The 19,222-nt window shown below is 39.4% G+C and overlaps 1 protein-coding gene across 1 annotated transcript in view; it reads left to right on the plus strand.

The window, feature by feature from the left end:
• The window catches only part of LOC134535835 (protein jagged-1b), a 356,686-nt gene that overhangs the window by 253,521 nt on the left and 83,943 nt on the right, over positions 1-19,222 (plus strand). Inside the window, exon 6 of the mRNA XM_063375156.1 lies at positions 11,486-11,619. Within this exon, the coding sequence (XP_063231226.1) occupies positions 11,486-11,619 (134 nt within the window). The remainder of the gene's footprint in view (positions 1-11,485; positions 11,620-19,222) is intronic.

Consider the following 19,222-nt stretch of genomic DNA (forward strand, 5'->3'; position numbering starts at 1 on the left):
GGCGAGCTCTGGTCCGGGAAATTTCTGTCAATGGACAAATTCTGTAACCGCGGGTGGCATAATTACACATGCCGCTGCTCACTTGTCACTGTCGCCCAGGGGCCCTCCCGCCCGGCCAAAAACGTTCCTAAACGCAATTAAGGCTCCCCGGGAGTTATCTGTCACCTTCCTCCCCTCCTCCCCTCCTCCCCTCCTCTTCGCGTCCGTGGTTGTTCCTCCTGCGGTTCTTCTGCGTCTCGCCGACTACCGCCGAGTTATAAATCGCCCGGTTCCTCTTTCTCTTATTCGCCTCCCTCCTCGCGACGTCAGTCCGAGCCGCCATTTTCTTACCGCCATTTGCTCTTGTTCGCCGACGTACACCCTCTCTCTTCTTTGCGCGCCTCTGCCGTACTCGGAGAGACATCCGCAGGTACGTCGCTTGGCGGGGAGACCCTGCATGTAGACAACTGGATCCATCGTATCGAGAATTAATCATCCTATCAATACCCAGAGCGAGAGGTCTGTTTGAACTGACACATACAGCGTGAGGATTCAACCGCCAAACTTCAGCTGATACATACATACATACATACATACATACATACACACACACTGTAAAAAATGTTTTGTTCTTTTTTTACAAGGAAAATCATTGCAATCCCAGTTGCCAACTACATCGCTTTAAAACTGCAAGGCAGAGCTTAGTAAAATGGAAAATGGTACAAACATATTCCTTGTAGTTTTACAAACTGATATCGATGGCAATCGAGTATCCTTGTAAGAGTAAAAAAAAATATTTTTGTGTGTGAATGTATATTAGGGATAGGCCAATCTAATTCTCGGATTCTCAAATACCACAAAATCCTTGGTATTAGAAGAATTCTATATTCGAGGAAAAAGATTCAAAAGAAAAATATAAAAAGGAAATAAAATAAATTACATTTTCAAAACTGATAACATCTGAAGTGTACTGGGTCAGTTTTTCCCCCCTTCATACCTATTATTTTACCATTTCCCAAGATATTGTACCTTTAATATGTGATACATAATAAAAATTACAATATATATTGGTTTTGGCAACTTAGTTTATGAAACAAAAATGGACCTAAAGTGTTGAATGTTTCAACACCATTTTTTTAGTATTTTTAATTTCTTGTATATTATTTTATTTTGGAACCTTCAGGCCTAGATTCGGATTTCACGGTATATTCGAAGTACTCTTTGAGATTCGAATCAAACATTTGCATTCGAGAAAATTGGGTTTTTAACCATCACTAATATGATCTGAAGTGCTTCCCAAAGCTGGTATATGCCTTAGCTGAACAACATGTTCATGGAAAATGATAAAGTAAGTACTTAAGATGGAACGAAGAGCGTCTAGATAATGTGCTGTCGAATAGGGAAGTTCTACAAATAACGAATAACTTGTCGATGTCGTTAAATTATTTCGTATAAATAATTGAAGGTGTTACCTTAATTTATTATTAATTTTGTGAAATTTTGCTACCCCAATTATTTCAATTATATAATTTTACGACAGCTATATGTTTTGTGGTGATTTTATAAATTGGTTAAATTAAAAATTATCTGGATTCTTGGAGTTTAATCTTAAATACTTTCTCTGTTATCTGTATTAAACCAACTATTCAGGTCCAACGTCAAAGACGTGTGCAGGCCTTGAACAGGCAGGAGCATACGAAAAATTTAATTGGAGGTGGTGGGGGGGGGGGGGGGTTGAGGGCTGAATCCACCCATCCCCCCCAATGCGAACTTCCCTGACCTTGGAAGCATAAGTCGTGTTATGTTTCTGACTTATTTTTTTCGTGACGAACCTGTATCTGAAGTTTGTCCATAGAATCCAGACTCAATACTACACAAAGATTTCGCAAATTTAATCTGTAGCAAAATATAATTGAAGCACGTAAACGTCTGCACTGTTTCAGTGATTGGACCACAGTTACACGTGACACGGCCTGGGAGACCCTGGACCGATAATTAAGAGGCCGGAAAATTTCGCGATAGGCTAAAACTCAATTTAGTTTTACCTAATTGCTGCCTCTGCTATTGGCTCACAAAGTATCTATGAGAAACACACAACCAAAAACATCTATGTCGAATAACAGGCTACTGCGTTGGGACTTATCACAATACAGCAGCAAATGAGTGGGTGACTGTTGCCCGAATAGTACACAGAACTATAGAGTCCATCCTGACTGTCACTGAACCCGCGAATGTTTCCGGTTCCTACCGACAATAGACAAAGACGTGTCACTTCGACCCAGTGAAGTACATCCTGGTCCAATTGATGGCCATTCTCTTACTTATGGTAGGGCCGGTGAGCACAATATACTGGCCTGAGTACGTATATGACGGCTGAGTCTAGCCTGAAGCTGTAAAAATACGCAAAATGATCGTGGCTTTACTAACACAGCAAGACCCTTGTTTGCAACCCTTCGTGCGGGGAAAGTATAGTTGTTTGATGTATGTTGTTGGCTGGACAGAAACGATAATACACATATAGCAAAATTTTCATTTGCGCCGTCAAAATAGTTCCATTCCATCTTGAAATGTTTGCATTGTTTTGTAAATTATTTTAACGATCAATTCCTTATAATTTAGAACAGGCCCGGAAGTATCGTGGATTTATTTGGTGACAGGCTAAAATTCATAGTACCATGGAAACCCTGCCGACAGTTGCTGTCCTATTGGCGGCTTTCGTACTTCAGTACCTCCCCTTATTTTGAGTGGGTGGATGGGATTGGGTCTCCCCACTGCTGGCTGGTAGCTGACTGGCTCACAGTTGTAGAGGGGAGTGTCGGAACATTTGGAAACCTATCATAGAGGCTTTGATAATGTACATATGTTTGCATTCTAGCTGGCGACGAAAAATAATTCGCGCAATTTTTGGTTCTCTATTGTTTAGGCATACAGAATCCTGCCAAAGGTTATCTGGAGTGGTACATATTTAATGGTAATTTATACGTTGTTTTTCGTGTGAGGCAGAAAAGGAGAGGGCAAAATATCTACTGCTTATTGTGATTACATATTTGACACAACTAACTGCAGATATAGATTTTATGAACGTTAAAAGAGTTGTAGTATTATGTTTCTCCTAACTTGGACATTATTTTTAAAAAAGTATTATAATAAGGTTTGTAAAAACAAATGAAAATACATTTGGAAGAGATAGTGCCAGAAATGTATCTGCATACTGAAATATAATATTTTCAACGAAAAATTGCTAATTTGCTTAGAGCGTAGACTACGGTTAGCAATCATTCTTATGAACATAGACCAGTTGGCAGTAATGTGCCTGTACAACGAAACTGTCATTTAATTACAGCTGAGAGAGTCTGTGTGGTAGCTCAGTGCGAATCCTTCCGAAGTTAAAAATAAATTCAGTTGGCATGATTCACAGTATATCCTTCCGATTTTGTGTGGTTAAGGCGTAACTTAATTTATATACCTTAAAGGGTGTTCTGTAGTTTCATCTGAAGTGAGAAAAACTATGGCATTTTTTTTCAAACAATTAGTCAAACACCGCCAATCACAAGGAAAGAATCGCTAACGTGGGCACACAGTGTTCAGTCTAATCAGCGAGGCATTTACAATTTGTGTTGTGTCAGTACCTCCAATGGTTAAAGCTATTTGCAACCGTTCCCAGAACAGCTTTACAGTGTTGACTGCACACATAATAAGCACGATACAACAAAATAAAGTCAAATTGTTGAATATTCGAACATTTTTGTATGAGTTAAAAAATAATGCTTGAATGAGACATCAATAAAAATATTAAATGATATGCCATTTTTGTAAGAAATACATAATAATATTTCAAAAACGTATTTAATATATGTAAAAATAACCATAGCCATGTGTTGTACAAAGTTTCAGTATATTTATTGTATTTTAAACTCTTTCTTGGCAACTGGATTCCAAAGGAATCTTTTGTAAAGTACAGAAAGTTTTTTTCTGTGTATGCCAGAACGAAACAAAACCGTGAGAATTAAAAGATGCTAATTTTTTTATGTGTTAAAAATTGATGCAACCAACTAGGCGTCTTGAGGATACTTGTTTCTCCCCCTTAAGCGTGCACAAGCGATTAAGCTGCGACGGTGTTTGGGGCGTAGCCCGGGACGGTGTACCCTCTTCCCTAAGTGCTACAACTTTCTCCCAGAGAGCGCTTCATGTTCTTCCTGTTTATTCCCCTGCTTCCTCCCCCTTTCCAGTCCCACCCTCTGCTTTCTTGGCTGCAACAAAATCGAGCGAATGAGCTGAGTCAGCATAATTAACCGCGTGTTGGGTGGAAGGATCGGTTTAAAAAAAAAGAAAAGACGCGCATAATCGACGACTACATTAACCGCGGCGGGCCAAGAAAAAAATGCGTAATGCTACTTTGAAGGTAGGAACGAGTTTGCAGGGAGAGAGGAAAAATAAGAAGTATGCTTGACAAAAGGAGTTAACGATTCGTGGGTTGTGATTTAATGAGCCTTGGAAAACCATTTCGTCATGTTTATATAGCGTGAAGTTTAAGATGGCGTCGATTGATTTCCTCATCGGTAGGTTGTTGACACGGCATGGTATTAATACAATTACGTAAAACAATACATATGGCACATTATAGCACATTATTAGAATCATGACTTTGTTTATATTATTTTTTTTTTCGTGATATTTAACTAGAGCCACCATTAATATGCGTATTAATTGGGAAATGAAATAGACTTAAAGCATGCATACAACTGCTCGTTGATGACTGGACTACAGTGACCTTGACACGCCCTTTACGACCTTGAGCCAGTTATAAACAAGGAGGAATTATACCCGAATCTTCTGTGACGCACCAAAGGACCTTGTTATATAAGAGGAAAGAGTAGTCTAGCCTGGAGTAAAACGTCGTATGCTTCATCTAGCTGTGGGAACACAAAATGTGAACTTCTAGTGAGTATTTTATTTAAAACAATTTCATGAACATACACCATTGCTGGCATGCAATGTGTGCCATGGAAAAACCGCAAGAGTAGCCGACGAAGGTAATTGCACAAACACACGGATAACAAGCCAATATCAGCTGATGTCAAACGTTCAGTGTAAAACATTAATGGCATATGCCCATGACATTATTTTTAATATACCTTCCCCATTGCAGAATCATTTAAAGAATGGTCTGTAGTGAGTAATTATGATGAAATTAGTAATGCAAGAATTTTTAATAAACAAAAAAAATTGTACTTCTACAGAAGTTCTTTTGTAAACCAGTTGCCAAGAAAAAGTTTGTAATACTACAAGAAAGTACTACGTGGATGGGTTCGAGCGTCCTTGATACCTTATTTCCGTCGTCCTGATGTCCTGGTGAAACCACTCTCCTTGTTCATCGCTTACTACACCCAATTTTTTCGGTGGTAAAATCTCAATATTAGCGTAAAAAATTGATTTTTTTTTTTTTTAAGGACATGAAACACCCTATGATTTCACAGGCTTTCAAGCGTTCATCTATGAGGTTTTTGTAGTTTTCATCTTTCTTGTTTGCCAGAAATCCTTTCACTGCACTTACAAAACACTTCCAAGCTGCCAATTCTTTTGCATATAATTTTTTTTTGAAAACGGAAAGCACCTAGAAGCTTCCTTATTTCAGGTCTAATAAATATGCTTTCTTTTAGTTTTGTATCACTTATTTTAGGTATTTGAAACCATTATATTCTTGGTCCATGGCTTTAACATAGTTTTTTTTAGATAGTCCAAGTTTAATTAAGAGAGGGTGAAGAAGCACTTTTGGGGGGGGGGGGGTTACAAGGTGGGCATATTTTATGTTTGAAGTTTTGTTTGAAGTACCAGGTTCTAAAGAAGTTCTATGAGGCCAGTCTTTCATACAGTAAAGTTCTTTTGTTGCTCTAATGTCGTATAGACACACAAAAAACAGCAATAATTTAAGCCCTAGCAATATACCTATCACTTTTAAATCACCACAAATATTCCACTGATACTGTTCATATTTAACGCGATTTAGTATGGTTGCTAAGTTGTCATAGGTTTCTTTCATTGTCACTGAGTGGGCTAAAGGAATAGGTAGTATTTTGGTTTACATTATGAAGCAAGACTGTTTTTATGCCGTATTTCGTTTAATGTATGAAAATACGCCATTCAGAAGGTATATGTTCCATATTAATTTAATTCATTAAATCATCAATATCACAAAAAAACATAGCATTCCTTCCATTTTATAAAAACTTGAAAATGTTATATTTCGTTTTCGGTAGAGTCCATATAACAGGTTCCACTGTTGTAGTCTGTAACCAGAAGTTCCGATTTTTGTTTTGACAATCCCAGGTCACTTACCAAATAATTTAATTTATTCTGAGTTATTAAGTGAGGTTCACTGGTAGTTTGTAAAAATGTTGGGTCACAACTAGTGTAGCCTACTCAGGAAGTTGTGAATCAGAGCCTGATCAATAATTAGAATCACCGGGAAAAATGTTGTCAATGTTTAAAGGCGCAATTTGTCCTAGTAGTTCCTGGCTATTAGGGACTGGCCTAGTGCAGGAGGCAAATTTGGAAACTAAATTTTGTTCCTTTGCTTTTTTGAAATCCCTTCGGTTTTAGTGTTACAAAAGTAGCAATCATTTACTTGGTCAGTGGGTTCTTTCCACACCATAAAAACTGCAAAAGGCATGGACATTTTCTTGCGATGCATCTACTGCACCAAATTAACGTGAAAACTCACACAGCAAACATGAGGCGCGTCACCGGGAGAGGCAAAGTTTGTTTCCCGAAGTATTGAGGTGTATCGTTTAATCGATCGTTATAATATTTTCCGTCTATGAAACTGCACTCAAAGGTTCGTATAAAACTGTGGAAATACTTCTTTTACGATCTTCTGGTAATTCCTACGTTGTCCAGTCCAAAGTCATGTACAAACAATGTCAATGACCCTATCATATAAAGGAGATGCAGATGCTTGAAAATGGGAAGTGCTAGGCTATTTCTGTGAAAAGTTGTTTTCATTAACTACCTAAAGTAACTCAAAAATAGCATGTTACAAAAATCAAGTCGATCAATGTAATTAGGAAAACAAATTAACCTCACAAAAAAAGCTGTGTTTACACAAAAATATTTTCAATGGCGTTCTCAAGAATGTTTTTGAAAACTTATTTTATCACACACGATGGATGACCACACTCGTGCAATCGATTTTCATCCTTTATGCAATGTAGTTAATTGTTGGCTTAATCAAAGATTAATTCTTCAAACCGCATTATCACATTCATAATGTTCACAAGCATTTCTTAGGTGGCGGTAGAAAAGAAAAATGCGTGATATTGTAATACGTAATCGGAGCGTGTTAGTGTGTAAGTCTTCTTGCGGAGGTGCGTGACAAACTACTAATCGGAGAGCATATATATGGTCTGTGATTTACAGATATAAGGATCACTACGTTCATTGTCAGACGTGTAATGCGAGGAACTTAAGCCCAGTGGGAGTTAGTACAGACATATAGACCAACAAGGCCTTCCAGGAAATGTATAAATTACGAAGCACAAGCACGGAAGTCGTGTGTGTGTGTGTGTGTGTGAGTGTGTGTGTGTGGTGCCTGCAAGAGGAACATCGCAGCGAGGCGCGCTTCTGAAGCGTCAATAACTCACCCAACGCGCGCGTGCAAGGCACGGATTAGAAAGTGGTGCTTGCCCGTTGCACGGAGGTGGCCTTTGAGGACGGCTTCTTGTTTACGTAACGTTACGGCAGGTTCCATTAATTATAAGTACATTCGTATTCGTCGGGCGCGTCCCGACTGCCGAACGAAGAAGTGGAAGCGCATTCCAGAGAAGTGGAGTGTGTGATTTACTTCTGCCCGGGCCGTTGGTCACAAACACCACGCGGATAAATCAACAAGTTTATTGCTAAATCATCGCGCAGGTAGTGAAGGTGTACCACAAGAGTGTGAACCATAAGGTGGCGCTGTGAACTTGGACCAAAGGGATCCGTGGCTTTCAAGTTGCAACTACGCCTGCTGGCAATTACCTATGTGTCACGGTAAAATTAAGTTTTTCACATTGAAACAAGTTACGTGAGAGATAAATTTTGACACAGCGTTACTGCTTTGCTTGGTGAACGAGATCTCAGGAGACATTTAACATATTTTGGATTAATTTGCATCGACAAATATAAAAGAAAATAATGTTAAGATAAAACGTGCAACAAAATATATAATATGTTGGTAATTATTTATTATACATTATTTTGATTCAATTAGTTTATTCAGGAAGTATTATTAGATTTAAACAACAGGATATAATGCATTATAAATAAACTCTAATGGTGTTCTGGCAAGGACAGGAAGAAATTTAAGACATATTTTCTCTTTATATTTTATAAGTGTGTGTATATATACATACATATTCGCAGTATCATTCACTTTTCAGATTTTATGAATTGGACGCCAAAGCTACTACAACGGTATCGCTGCAAGAAAACTCGCGCTTAAATTGCAGACCCCCTCAATTACATGATACTCTTCCTCGAGAATGGATTTGTAGGTGGCGCTTGCTCATGAAACATTTATACCGGTGGGCTTAAATTATAACAGTCCCGTTACTGACCTACAAATATATAAAGATCAGTTGCCCAGATAAGGTAGATATGCCGTTGAAACAAGCACCAAACGGACAAACCAAAAGTTTATTGGTATTTTTGTCTAGTGTTAATTATATAATAGCCAGAGCAATTTGTTTCACCGTATAATAATTTTTCCTACTTAAAATTCGAGCATACAAATTACGTCTAATTAAACTATGTTTTGATTGACATAGTTAACATAACAGCAAGTTATGTAACATATATACTGATATTCATGTGTGATTAGACCATGTTAGATTAGGTAATATCATAATACATAAGTCTAGTGACTGTAAATTATATAACTTTAAGTGTATTCTGGTTTTGTATATCAGGAAGAAATATACTGTACTTACATAGTCCAAACACATTTATACATGTGACAGTATAACATTTTTAGGCATACCAGATTTACTCTATAGTTAATCCTAATGATTGCAATATTGAATATATGTAGGATATATTGTAATTTCGTAATATTTAATTTTTAATAGCTGATAATTGAATACTTGTAGACTACACAACATATATGCTCGATTTATGTAATATGATAACAAAGTTCGTTCTTTAATTTATCTACCTCTAACTTAGCTCAATCTTGTATGACAATTTTCATCAGGACCTCTGTTGTTAGGTTATACGTTGTATGTTATTATCATTACCTAAAATCTTACAGTATCAAAATATATTTTAATTTAATGTTTCTGGATAAAGTTTATATCACTGTATGTATCGTGTATTATTATTATCATCTGTTCATTGTCCAAACATTTAAATGGTGGGAGCCGGAGATATATCAATAAAACCAATTTTTCTTTACAACGAAGTGAAACTAATATAAGGTGAGCTCACATTTCTAACAACAACCACTTCTTCCAATACTAATATGTACCACTTGCATAATGTAATTTATTTATTCTGTCACAATCAACAACTATTTCACGATTGATAACTATTTTGTTACATAATATAACTAAAAAAAAAATCACCGTGCAATTATTCGCACGGGGACACACATTACTAAATATTATTACGTAATACTTTTTTTGTACACAATGAAGAAAAATATATATTATATTTACGTGTGTGTGCCAACTAAATGTTCCGAGGTCTTCGATGCTGTTCACGGAACATCTCCCCGCTCGCTGAAAGTGGCCGCCAGCGACGCAAATACTTAAACGTTCATGTCCACAACTAATCATTTCTCGACAGTTTTCCGCACTCGCTCGCTTCGGGTGACCGTCAGTCCCATTAATTAAAGAGCGACGAAGTGACAGTCAGAAAATGTCAGTGCAATTCCTCAAAACAAAAGAAAGTTTAGCTAATGTTTTCGAACCAAACTGTTACTTTAGAGCAAACCAAAAGAAAATACGTCAGTCACAAAAATATTGCTATTTTAGTACTCAAAGGTACATATTTATTGCATTTTTATACTAAAAATTAGTGTTGTACTATCGTAGTTTGGTTGGTTACGTTAATTTATTATTTCCCCACAATCAAGTTTTCATTATTTTATAACAAAAGTTTCAAAGTTGCTATTAGTGTAAGCACTTGTCGCTACGATTTCTTCTGCTAACCAGTTGCTAAAGGCCTGTCACACAGTCCGATATTTGTCTCCAAATTTTTTTGGACATTGAGTTTTCTCCATCAAATAAATTTGAAAAAAAAAACATCAAATATGTTTTAATTAAATTATGTCACACTATCAAAGTTTATTTTTGGTCTTAGCTGTTATACACTTTACAATTTTAATCGCATGTTGAAATTTAATTATGCATCACATTTCTGGATGAAATTGTATGGTTTTTGTTTCTTGTGCAGTTATTAACTTTGAAAATCTCTGTCAGTTTAACCCACATTAATACTCAATACATAATTAAATAAATGTTCAGTTCTTTTTAATAGGCATGTGTACATAAATTACTTTAACAATATTTTAGCTGTTTCACTTTTAAAACCTCTTTAATCGTCTTTAATCGTGTTCTTCGCCATTTTAAGGATTTTTTGCGACGGAAACGGATGTTATTCCCGTTCTCGCTAGGCACGAATTTCATTGGCTTATCGCTAGAGACCGGAAAAATTCGCGCTTTCGATTGCCTATAGGATAGACTCCACAATCCCCTACACACTCAGGCAAATGCCACCTGCTCATTGGCTACTGACACGTGACACCTGTCAACTGGTACGCTTGCGATTCGATACTTTTTTTGGTTGAAGGTTTTTCATTGGCTCAAAGTCCTTCAGATAAACAGTAAGCCAATCGCAGAAGCAATATAAAGGTACAGTTTTTTGGAGTCTAGCATATTGTGAGATGAATACGCGAATTTTCCTGGTGTCTACTTATCGCTAGAGACCCGGAAAATTCGCGGGTTCATTTCGTGTTATGTTAAAATTCAAATAATTATACCTTAGTGCTGCTTCTGCCATTGGTTCACTGTAAATCTGGAGGACTGAGGGCCAATTAGAGACCCTCACTCATAGAAGTGTCGAATCACAGGCCACCCAGTCGAGACGACTCACAAGTCAGCAGCCAATGAACAGTTGGCATTTAACCGAGTGTGTAGAGGATATTGGAGTCCATCCTGGAGGTCATTGAACCCGCGAATTTTCCGGGTCTCTACTTATCGCACCCAACGTCCGACATATTTTAGAACCCGTTCTATGTGCCAATTTTTTTTATGTAGTCTCGTCATCCAACTTGTGAGACAAACATGGGTGTGCCAGTGATGCCCTAATCTTCCAGCTGTGTTCGACTCGTCGTGCTGGGAGGTGTACCTGCTCCATGCTTGCGCGGTGTGTCGAGCCCCTTGTGCTTGCGAGAGTGCTTGCGAGAGTGCTTGCGAGAGTGCTTGCGAGAGGTGCCGACCTGAGCAGGGACGGACTGTGCGCTGTGCAGGTGTCGACCCGGCTGGAGGGGAGAGTTCTGCGATCAGTGCACCCCCTACCCCGGCTGCAAGCACGGCTACTGCAACGGTTCCGCCTGGCAGTGCATCTGCGACACCAACTGGGGCGGCATCCTGTGCGACCAAGGTCAGCTGTCACCCACACCCTGTCACCGCACACAGAGAGATAAAAAAAAAACACATTTTGAAGTGAAACTTATTTGGGCGCGATGACAGTGAAATTTCAATGCCGAATTTTAATGCATAGTTATCTTGAAACATTTTTTTTTTGTAAAAAAGATAAGAGGATAGGTACTTGGCCAAAGAAATATAAAGAGAGCACAATGCTATATACGTTTCTGGGCTCGTTCTCGTTTCTCCTCTTTGTGCGATGATTCGTCCCCCGCCCAAAATAAAAAATTGAACCGAGGGAGATTGATGAACGAAAGAATAAGACAGAGAGTGTGCGCGTGCGCTTGTTTCAGAAAATAGATATAGGTATCCTATACGGTCAGCTGTGAATGCCGTGAATTTTATATTTGATACCAGTGCGCACGCGTTCCTTCTTGTTCAACCAGCAGCGTAGAGGGCGCTGTTGATACAGTACCTGCATTTCCCGCATAGATAGCGCTACCTGTTATGAATTTCATATTTCGTTCAGAGATGTGGAATGTTCCAAATGGTGGAATTGTTTGAAGAAACAGTAACACGCACAGTTTGAATTGCCAAATACGTTTCACTTCTATCACGTATACTGAGTTACACGCGCTTATTTATTTGTACAATATTAAAAAATGTTTGCCTTAAAGTACTTACTTTACTTAATTTACCTTACAAAGAACGTTGGTTACAAATTATCCAGGAATGTTCTTAAATCTAACGTTATCGTCGTAAATTTAGAGATATCAAGTTCGCTTGCGTTGAACATGAATCCACATGAAAAATCTTTCTATATTATCAAAACATTCATAAACATGTTAAGACTCCAGCAACACCCTCTTTTTTTCTTCTATGTATTTTTCTTAAAAACAGAACTCTGAAGTTGAAATATGGCGTAGTTTTTTTTACGAAGATTCAATTATCTAAAATATTTGAGGTGGATACTTCGTTGAATATTACGTAAATTTATTGTAGTTTCTAAGAGTTTAATTTTGTTAAAGATTTCTTTCGAACCAGTTGCCAAGAAATAATTTGTATAGTACTACAAAAAAAAACCTTCTTTTGGCACAGCTTACAGACGTAGGTATATTTTGAAGTACCTATTTTTTCTGGAAATGTTTTGGAAACTTCTAAATACATCTGAAACAATTTAAGAATTTAACCTATAAGACATCAATATGTATTCCAATATTATAAAATGATTTATAAAACAGCGAAAATGTTTTGAATGTTTTTAACTCAATACATTCAGCATTAGATAGCTTAGAACGTATTTCATATTATGCCCACGAAGGTAATTTCTTACATTCTTTTCACTAATACGTATTCGCATAAAAATCTGCTTTGAACCAAAGTTTAAATAATATTAAGATTGTTTAAAATATATTCAAACGAATTTGATAGTAAACAAGTGTTGATATATATATATTTTTTTTTTGTTATTTCAACCCCTTTTTTTACAGTAATACTTCGTTTCATCAAAAATTGTTTCAGCCAAAGGAAAAATATATAGTTCCTTTGGGATGGTAACAGAACGTAATCCTGCAATTGCTGAAAGTGTTTTTGTGTGTTTTAGCGCATTCGATAGGTGCACGTCCTGAAATAACACAGGATTCAAATTTATTCACTCAATACTGTGTATATAAAACTGTATCTGCTCGTGCAAAGCCAGGTACGGTAGTCAGAACCTAGTATTTTTTTTATGCTTAAAAAAATTGGCGGATGATTTTTTTTTTTTGGCCTTTTATATAATCATACGTTTTTAAACCAGGAAAAAGGCAATCGAATATTCAATAACTGGACTTAATGTGTTTTTATTATACTTACAAATGTAGGAAAGCTAACGAAGGAATGGTTTATAAATAACTTTAATTAATGTAGCTACTGGAACAACACAAAGCATTAATGTCGGGAAAGAAGAATCCGAACGCATTATTACTGCGAACATTTTTTTTTCTTCTTAGCGACACAGTTGCTTTCATTTTAATGTACAAAATTTACAAATGTGTGTGATGTCACGTGATTACTTCGGTTCGATGCACAAAAAATAAAATAAAGCAGATAGCGGTGCGTGGACCCGCCGAGAGGGTGGAGGGGTAGGCAGCTCGCGAACATGGGAAGCCTTCATTTCACAGACGAGAGAGCCACACCCGAAGTTACCCGAAGTTTATGCTCGCTTTTTTCTTCCGTTATATCTCATCGTATAAACCGGTGTAACATTAAATTTTGCGGTCGATTAGGATAGGTTAGCTACATTATAAATAGGTACTTTAAAACATTGTGGATGGTTGGTTATATTAGGTAATTTTATGGTTGCTTAGCAAATAACTTTTTAATATGTAACTATCCAGGGCTAGGAAACCGTTTAAGTACATGATTTCACAGTATCTTTAATGTAGCTATCCTAACCAAATCAACCGTCCACAATGTTTTAAAGTATTTATAATGTAGCTAAACTAACCTTTTACAATGAACCAAAAAAAAAAACACGATGATGCACGATCGGGCGTTTGGCTCTCTCTCGTCTGTGAAAAGAAGGCTTCCCCGCGAACATGTGGGCCGGTTCTCTCCCGTCTGCGGTCTCCCCCGGGGCCAGAGGCTCCGAGGGGCAGAGACCCCCGGGGACCGCAGCCACAGCCACAGCCCTTGTGCGGCGGCGCGCGGACAGCCGGGAACACGTCTGACACCCTGGGCGTGGACCCTTCCACCCCCACACACACACCTCCAACCCTTCACTTAGAGGGGCTGCCCGCACTCGCGGGAGCGTGACTTGCGAACGGGTCTGATGCCATGGAGTTAATTGCCTTACTGAGAACCTCCTGTGTATTTAAAAAAAAATGTTTTCTGCTTGTTGCACGCACGTATACAACACACGAGCACCGCACCCTAGCGTGCGAAACTCTCAGGCCTCCCCCCCCCCCCTCCTTTACTTAATTACGTATCCTACGTATTCGCGCGCCTGTGTGATACTGTGTATTGTCACCCGGCCGATCCAAAAACCAACCGCTGAATCAGCGGGATAAGATCTCGCTTACATTCCGCCGGAAAGGAGGGGGTAGGTATTCTCTTGTGACCGCCACAACATGTTCTGTGACTGGACACCCTAACAAATATTTCGTGGTGACAAAAAAAAATTTTTTTAGTCTCCACAAAGTGGCATATTTGCTGGAAATACTTTTTTTTTTTTTTCGGAATGGTCACACGTGGGGAAAATCGAAAGCAATAATTTAAGTCACTAGAAGATGTCGGAAATATCGGTGATATCGGAAATCTTAGCAACAGGGCATTTAAATTTGGGCAAAGTTTTACAGTCAAATCGTGCTTCCACGTATATACCCACAATATAGTATAGTTTTTTTCTTTCGAAAGTTTCGTGAGTTAAGACATAAAGAAAGAACTCGGTGTTTTTCCGCTCCAACCGCCAGTTTCAAACGAAACGTTTCCACCTCCACGTCTCTCGGACTGCGCTTTTCTGATCACAGAAGAAAAAAATTTCTGTACTTTTAAAAAAGAAACTAGATGCCAAGAATTTGTTTGTAATGCTACAAGAAATATATTGTAACTTTGTACAACACATGGCTACGCTTATTTTTGCGTATATGAAATGTAACAATGAGTATTTCTTACGAAAATTGTCGCATAGTTTTTTTTATTTTGATTTATGTTTATTTCAAGCATATTTTTTTAAAAAAATCTTGGAAAATATAATCGAATATTCAATAATTTGGATTTATTTTGTTTGATGATGCTTATTAATGAGCGTAGTTAATACTGGAAAGCTATACAGGGAAATATTTGCAAATAACTTTAATTATTGAAGTTACTTTTATGCTATAAAACCAAACCCCTTTTTTATTGATATTATTATATTCCTACCAATTATTATTAATTTATTTTTAAATGCACCTGTAATATAATAAACATTTTAACTCCTTTATTTTCGCAAAGGACACCAACATAAATGTTCCTTATTATTTACCACATTTTTAATTTTCATAGTGACTCTGTCCTAAATAATAACCATTAGTGGTAGAAAATTCAAGACAACTGATATCAAGTGTGCGTTGATCTCTTCTTTCATTTTCGTAATGACTCCATCCTAACGAATAGTCACGAATGACTTAAAATTTAAGATGACTTATATCTAGCATCCCACACTTGTTTCATTAAAAATAAGTAATGTTTATTTTTTAAAAAAAATATATTTTACAGAGTTGTAGTTCTATCGCTGTTGAACAAATTACTTAAATTTGAATATTATTTTTGACTTTTTACTTCATATCAATAAAAGCGTGTTTTTTAGTTTTTTAAATTTTTTTATATCCATTAATTTTTATAGGATTATGCAACTGGTACAACACTATAAAATATATACTACATACAACTTAGGTCCTGCCACGGAAAGGTCTCGCAGCCCTTGGAAGTGTCGCGTCATCAAAGTCTCCCGACATAACACTCGAAACTGCGAGAACAGTGGCGTCCTAGTTACGCTGCTTCACGCGACGGTGCTCTGGACCCTCCAGGAAGGCCGCTAATGGGATGTCCGTGTAGCGGTAGGAAAGGGGATCCCGCAGGTCGGTGCGCCGGGCCGGCTCGTGACAGTACTGGGACCGCGCGCGGACGGGGAAGGGGGGGCAGCCTGTGTCGTCACTGGCAGCCGTCTCCGCGTCTCATGAGCGATGCGCGCGCCGTCCCTCGAGGTCTCGGCGGAGGCCGTTGCCGGTCGCTGTAACGTTTATATATTTAAACCGTTAACGAGTGGCCGGCGTCGCGGGGTGGAGGAGGGGCGCGGGAAGAGGAGGGGGCCAGCCACCTGTTTCAGTTGGCACACCTGTGCCGCGCGCCCAGGGGTGGCCAGCGCTGCCCGCGGGGGGAATGTTGACACGGGCCAGGAATGCGGCTCCTCTCGGGCGCTGCGCGCGCATATATCTTGCCTTATACTCTCCCTCCTCCTTCCTCTTCCTTCGAGAGAACGCCTGGAAATATTATGTTTCATTTAATACCCGGGCACTTTAACGGACTGACCGCGGAATTTCGTGCTAGCTAGACACCCCCCCCCACCCCCTCCTCTGCCAACACATTCTAGTGTTTATTTTACCTCTTGATCATTCGGACCAAAGATAAGAGGAGAAGGAATGAATGAATGAATGCATCGTGTTCTAAAAATTTCGTCAACATGAATAACATTAGAGAAGTAATTGTTAGTTTTATAAACTAAAAATAGCATATTGAGTATGTAATAAAAAAATAATGTCTTTCACAATTTTTTTTATATAGAAAAGTTCTTTAATCTCTTCTCTTAGCTCGACCTCTGCAGGCACACATGATGAAAGCAAGTTGCACTTTTGCAGTAAGCATTTTCATTCTGTTACATAACCATGGAGATATTAGTCTATGGAGTGGTTGTTTGATGTAAATGGTGAAGTCACTCTGGTTTGCTATTGGCTAGGAAAACCAGCCGTAGTCACATAAACGCTTATTCGTGAAGTTTGTTTCACAGCTCACAGAAACTCTTTGAGAGTGCCGTCATGAAGTGAGTGTTGTTAAAGAATCATGATAATAACAAAAGAGCCATTAATAAGCACTATAAGTAAAAATGTTTTTTGGTCGTCCCCATTTTGACTTCGATTGTTAACCTGACAAATACTGCACATGCCGACTCCCTTACTTGTTACTTCCATGCCTTAAGGCCATTTAATTTTTTATTCGTTTTAACGCCATTACCATTCGTTGTGGATTATTTCTTTTTATTTAATACTTTACCTATTTTGCATTTGTTATTGTCACAAATATTTTCAACAATTATTGACAAACTGTTATATAATGGGTGTAAAAAGTCAGGAAATTGTTTGCAATTATTACTAGTAATTATAATTACTAGTAATTATTACTAGTAATAGTAATAGATAGTAATTATTACTATCCCTTCCACAAATATTTACACTTATTATATATTACACTTGGCTAATATCCGTTAAAATATATTTGTTGCAGGGCAAGATAGATATAGTGTAAAACTTACATAAATAGGCTTTAAAAATAACAATGACGAGAAAATATTTTTAAAAAAATTCAGCGTTGATATGAAAGCCATCCTTAAGCCTGGTCGGACGACGCATGAGTTCTTAAGGCACCGGTGGCGCTAAAGGCGACACAGGCTCGCGCATCACACTTCTCCTCGCCTCTACGCGCCAAGCACAGAACTGGCGCGCGGTATTCTCGTCGGAAACGCGCCTCTATGGAACTTGTAGTAGTGACGCTATCATTTTTGTTGAAATATTGAAGTTAAAAGGCTCCATGCACGTCCCTTTACCACTTACAATACTGCTTGTTGAATTTTTCCCCACGCTGTTATAAATTATCCAGGGTTATTCATAAAATTCTGTCTATCTTCGTAAATTTGCGGACACTGTGTTGACGTACTTTGGAACTTTAACCCACAAGAATATTATTGATACATTAAAATCACATTTAAAAACTGGTGAAGTCTACAATAAGAACACTCTTCTTTTGTTCACATTTTTGTTTAGAAAATAATATTAAAACCGAAAGTCAAAAAACGGCGCAGATTCAGTTATTTGAAATTACGAATAAATTTTCGTTTATTTCAGGTAAATTTTTTTGTTGAAAAGTTCGTAAGTTTACAGTAATTTCTAACATTGTACCTAAAAGTGTTTGTGGAAAAACCCATTTTATCATTTTCCAATGTCTGAGAAATACACGTTATAGACGAAACCACGGGAAAAAAACTCGCATAGAAATCTGCAATGGCTTGAGATGTGAAACTTGATAATTAGTACTGAGCGGTTTGTCAATGGCGCGCTGACACCCGGAGTTCCGCGCGACGTGGGACGACCTTGAGCGCGGCCGCACGCGGCGAGGGCTTCTGTCCCGGCGCGTGTCTCGTCCAGAGTCGAGTCACGAGCGTGACGCGTGTGCATAACGCCGGTCTGGGCCATCAGGGCGGGGCCGGGTAATCACACGGTGGGCGTAATTGGATTACTGCGGCCGCCGCGCCGTACATGGCGAGACGCCTGTCCCCCGGCCTCCTTCGCCCGGGAGGTCCGCCCCTCGCCACCCACCAGGCGCCGGCCAACACTCGCCGCCCGACACTCGCCGCCCGACACTCGCCGCCCGTCACTCGCCGCCCGACACTCGCCGCCCGACACTCGCCGCCCGACACTAGCCTTCCCGCCACTCACCGCCCGACACTCGCCGCCCGCCACTAGCCTTCCCGCCACTCACCGCCCGACACTCGCCGCCCGACACTCGCCGCCCGACACTCACCGCCCGACGCTCGCCGCCCGCCACTAGCCTTCCCGCCACTCACCGCCCGACACTCGCCGCCCGACACTCGCCGCCCGACACTCACCGCCCGACGCTCGCCGCCCGCCACTAGCCTTCCCGCCACTCACCGCCCGACACTCGCCGCCCGACACTCGCCGCCCGACACTCGCCGCCCGACACTAGCCTTCCCGCCACTCACCGCCCGACACTCGCCGCCCGCCACTAGCCTTCCCGCCACTCACCGCCCGACACTCGCCGCCCGACACTCGCCGCCCGACACTCACCGCCCGACGCTCGCCGCCCGC

Source organism: Bacillus rossius, chromosome 10, assembly GCF_032445375.1.
Source record: "Bacillus rossius redtenbacheri isolate Brsri chromosome 10, Brsri_v3, whole genome shotgun sequence".
NCBI classification, from domain to species: Eukaryota; Metazoa; Arthropoda; class Insecta; order Phasmatodea; family Bacillidae; genus Bacillus; species Bacillus rossius.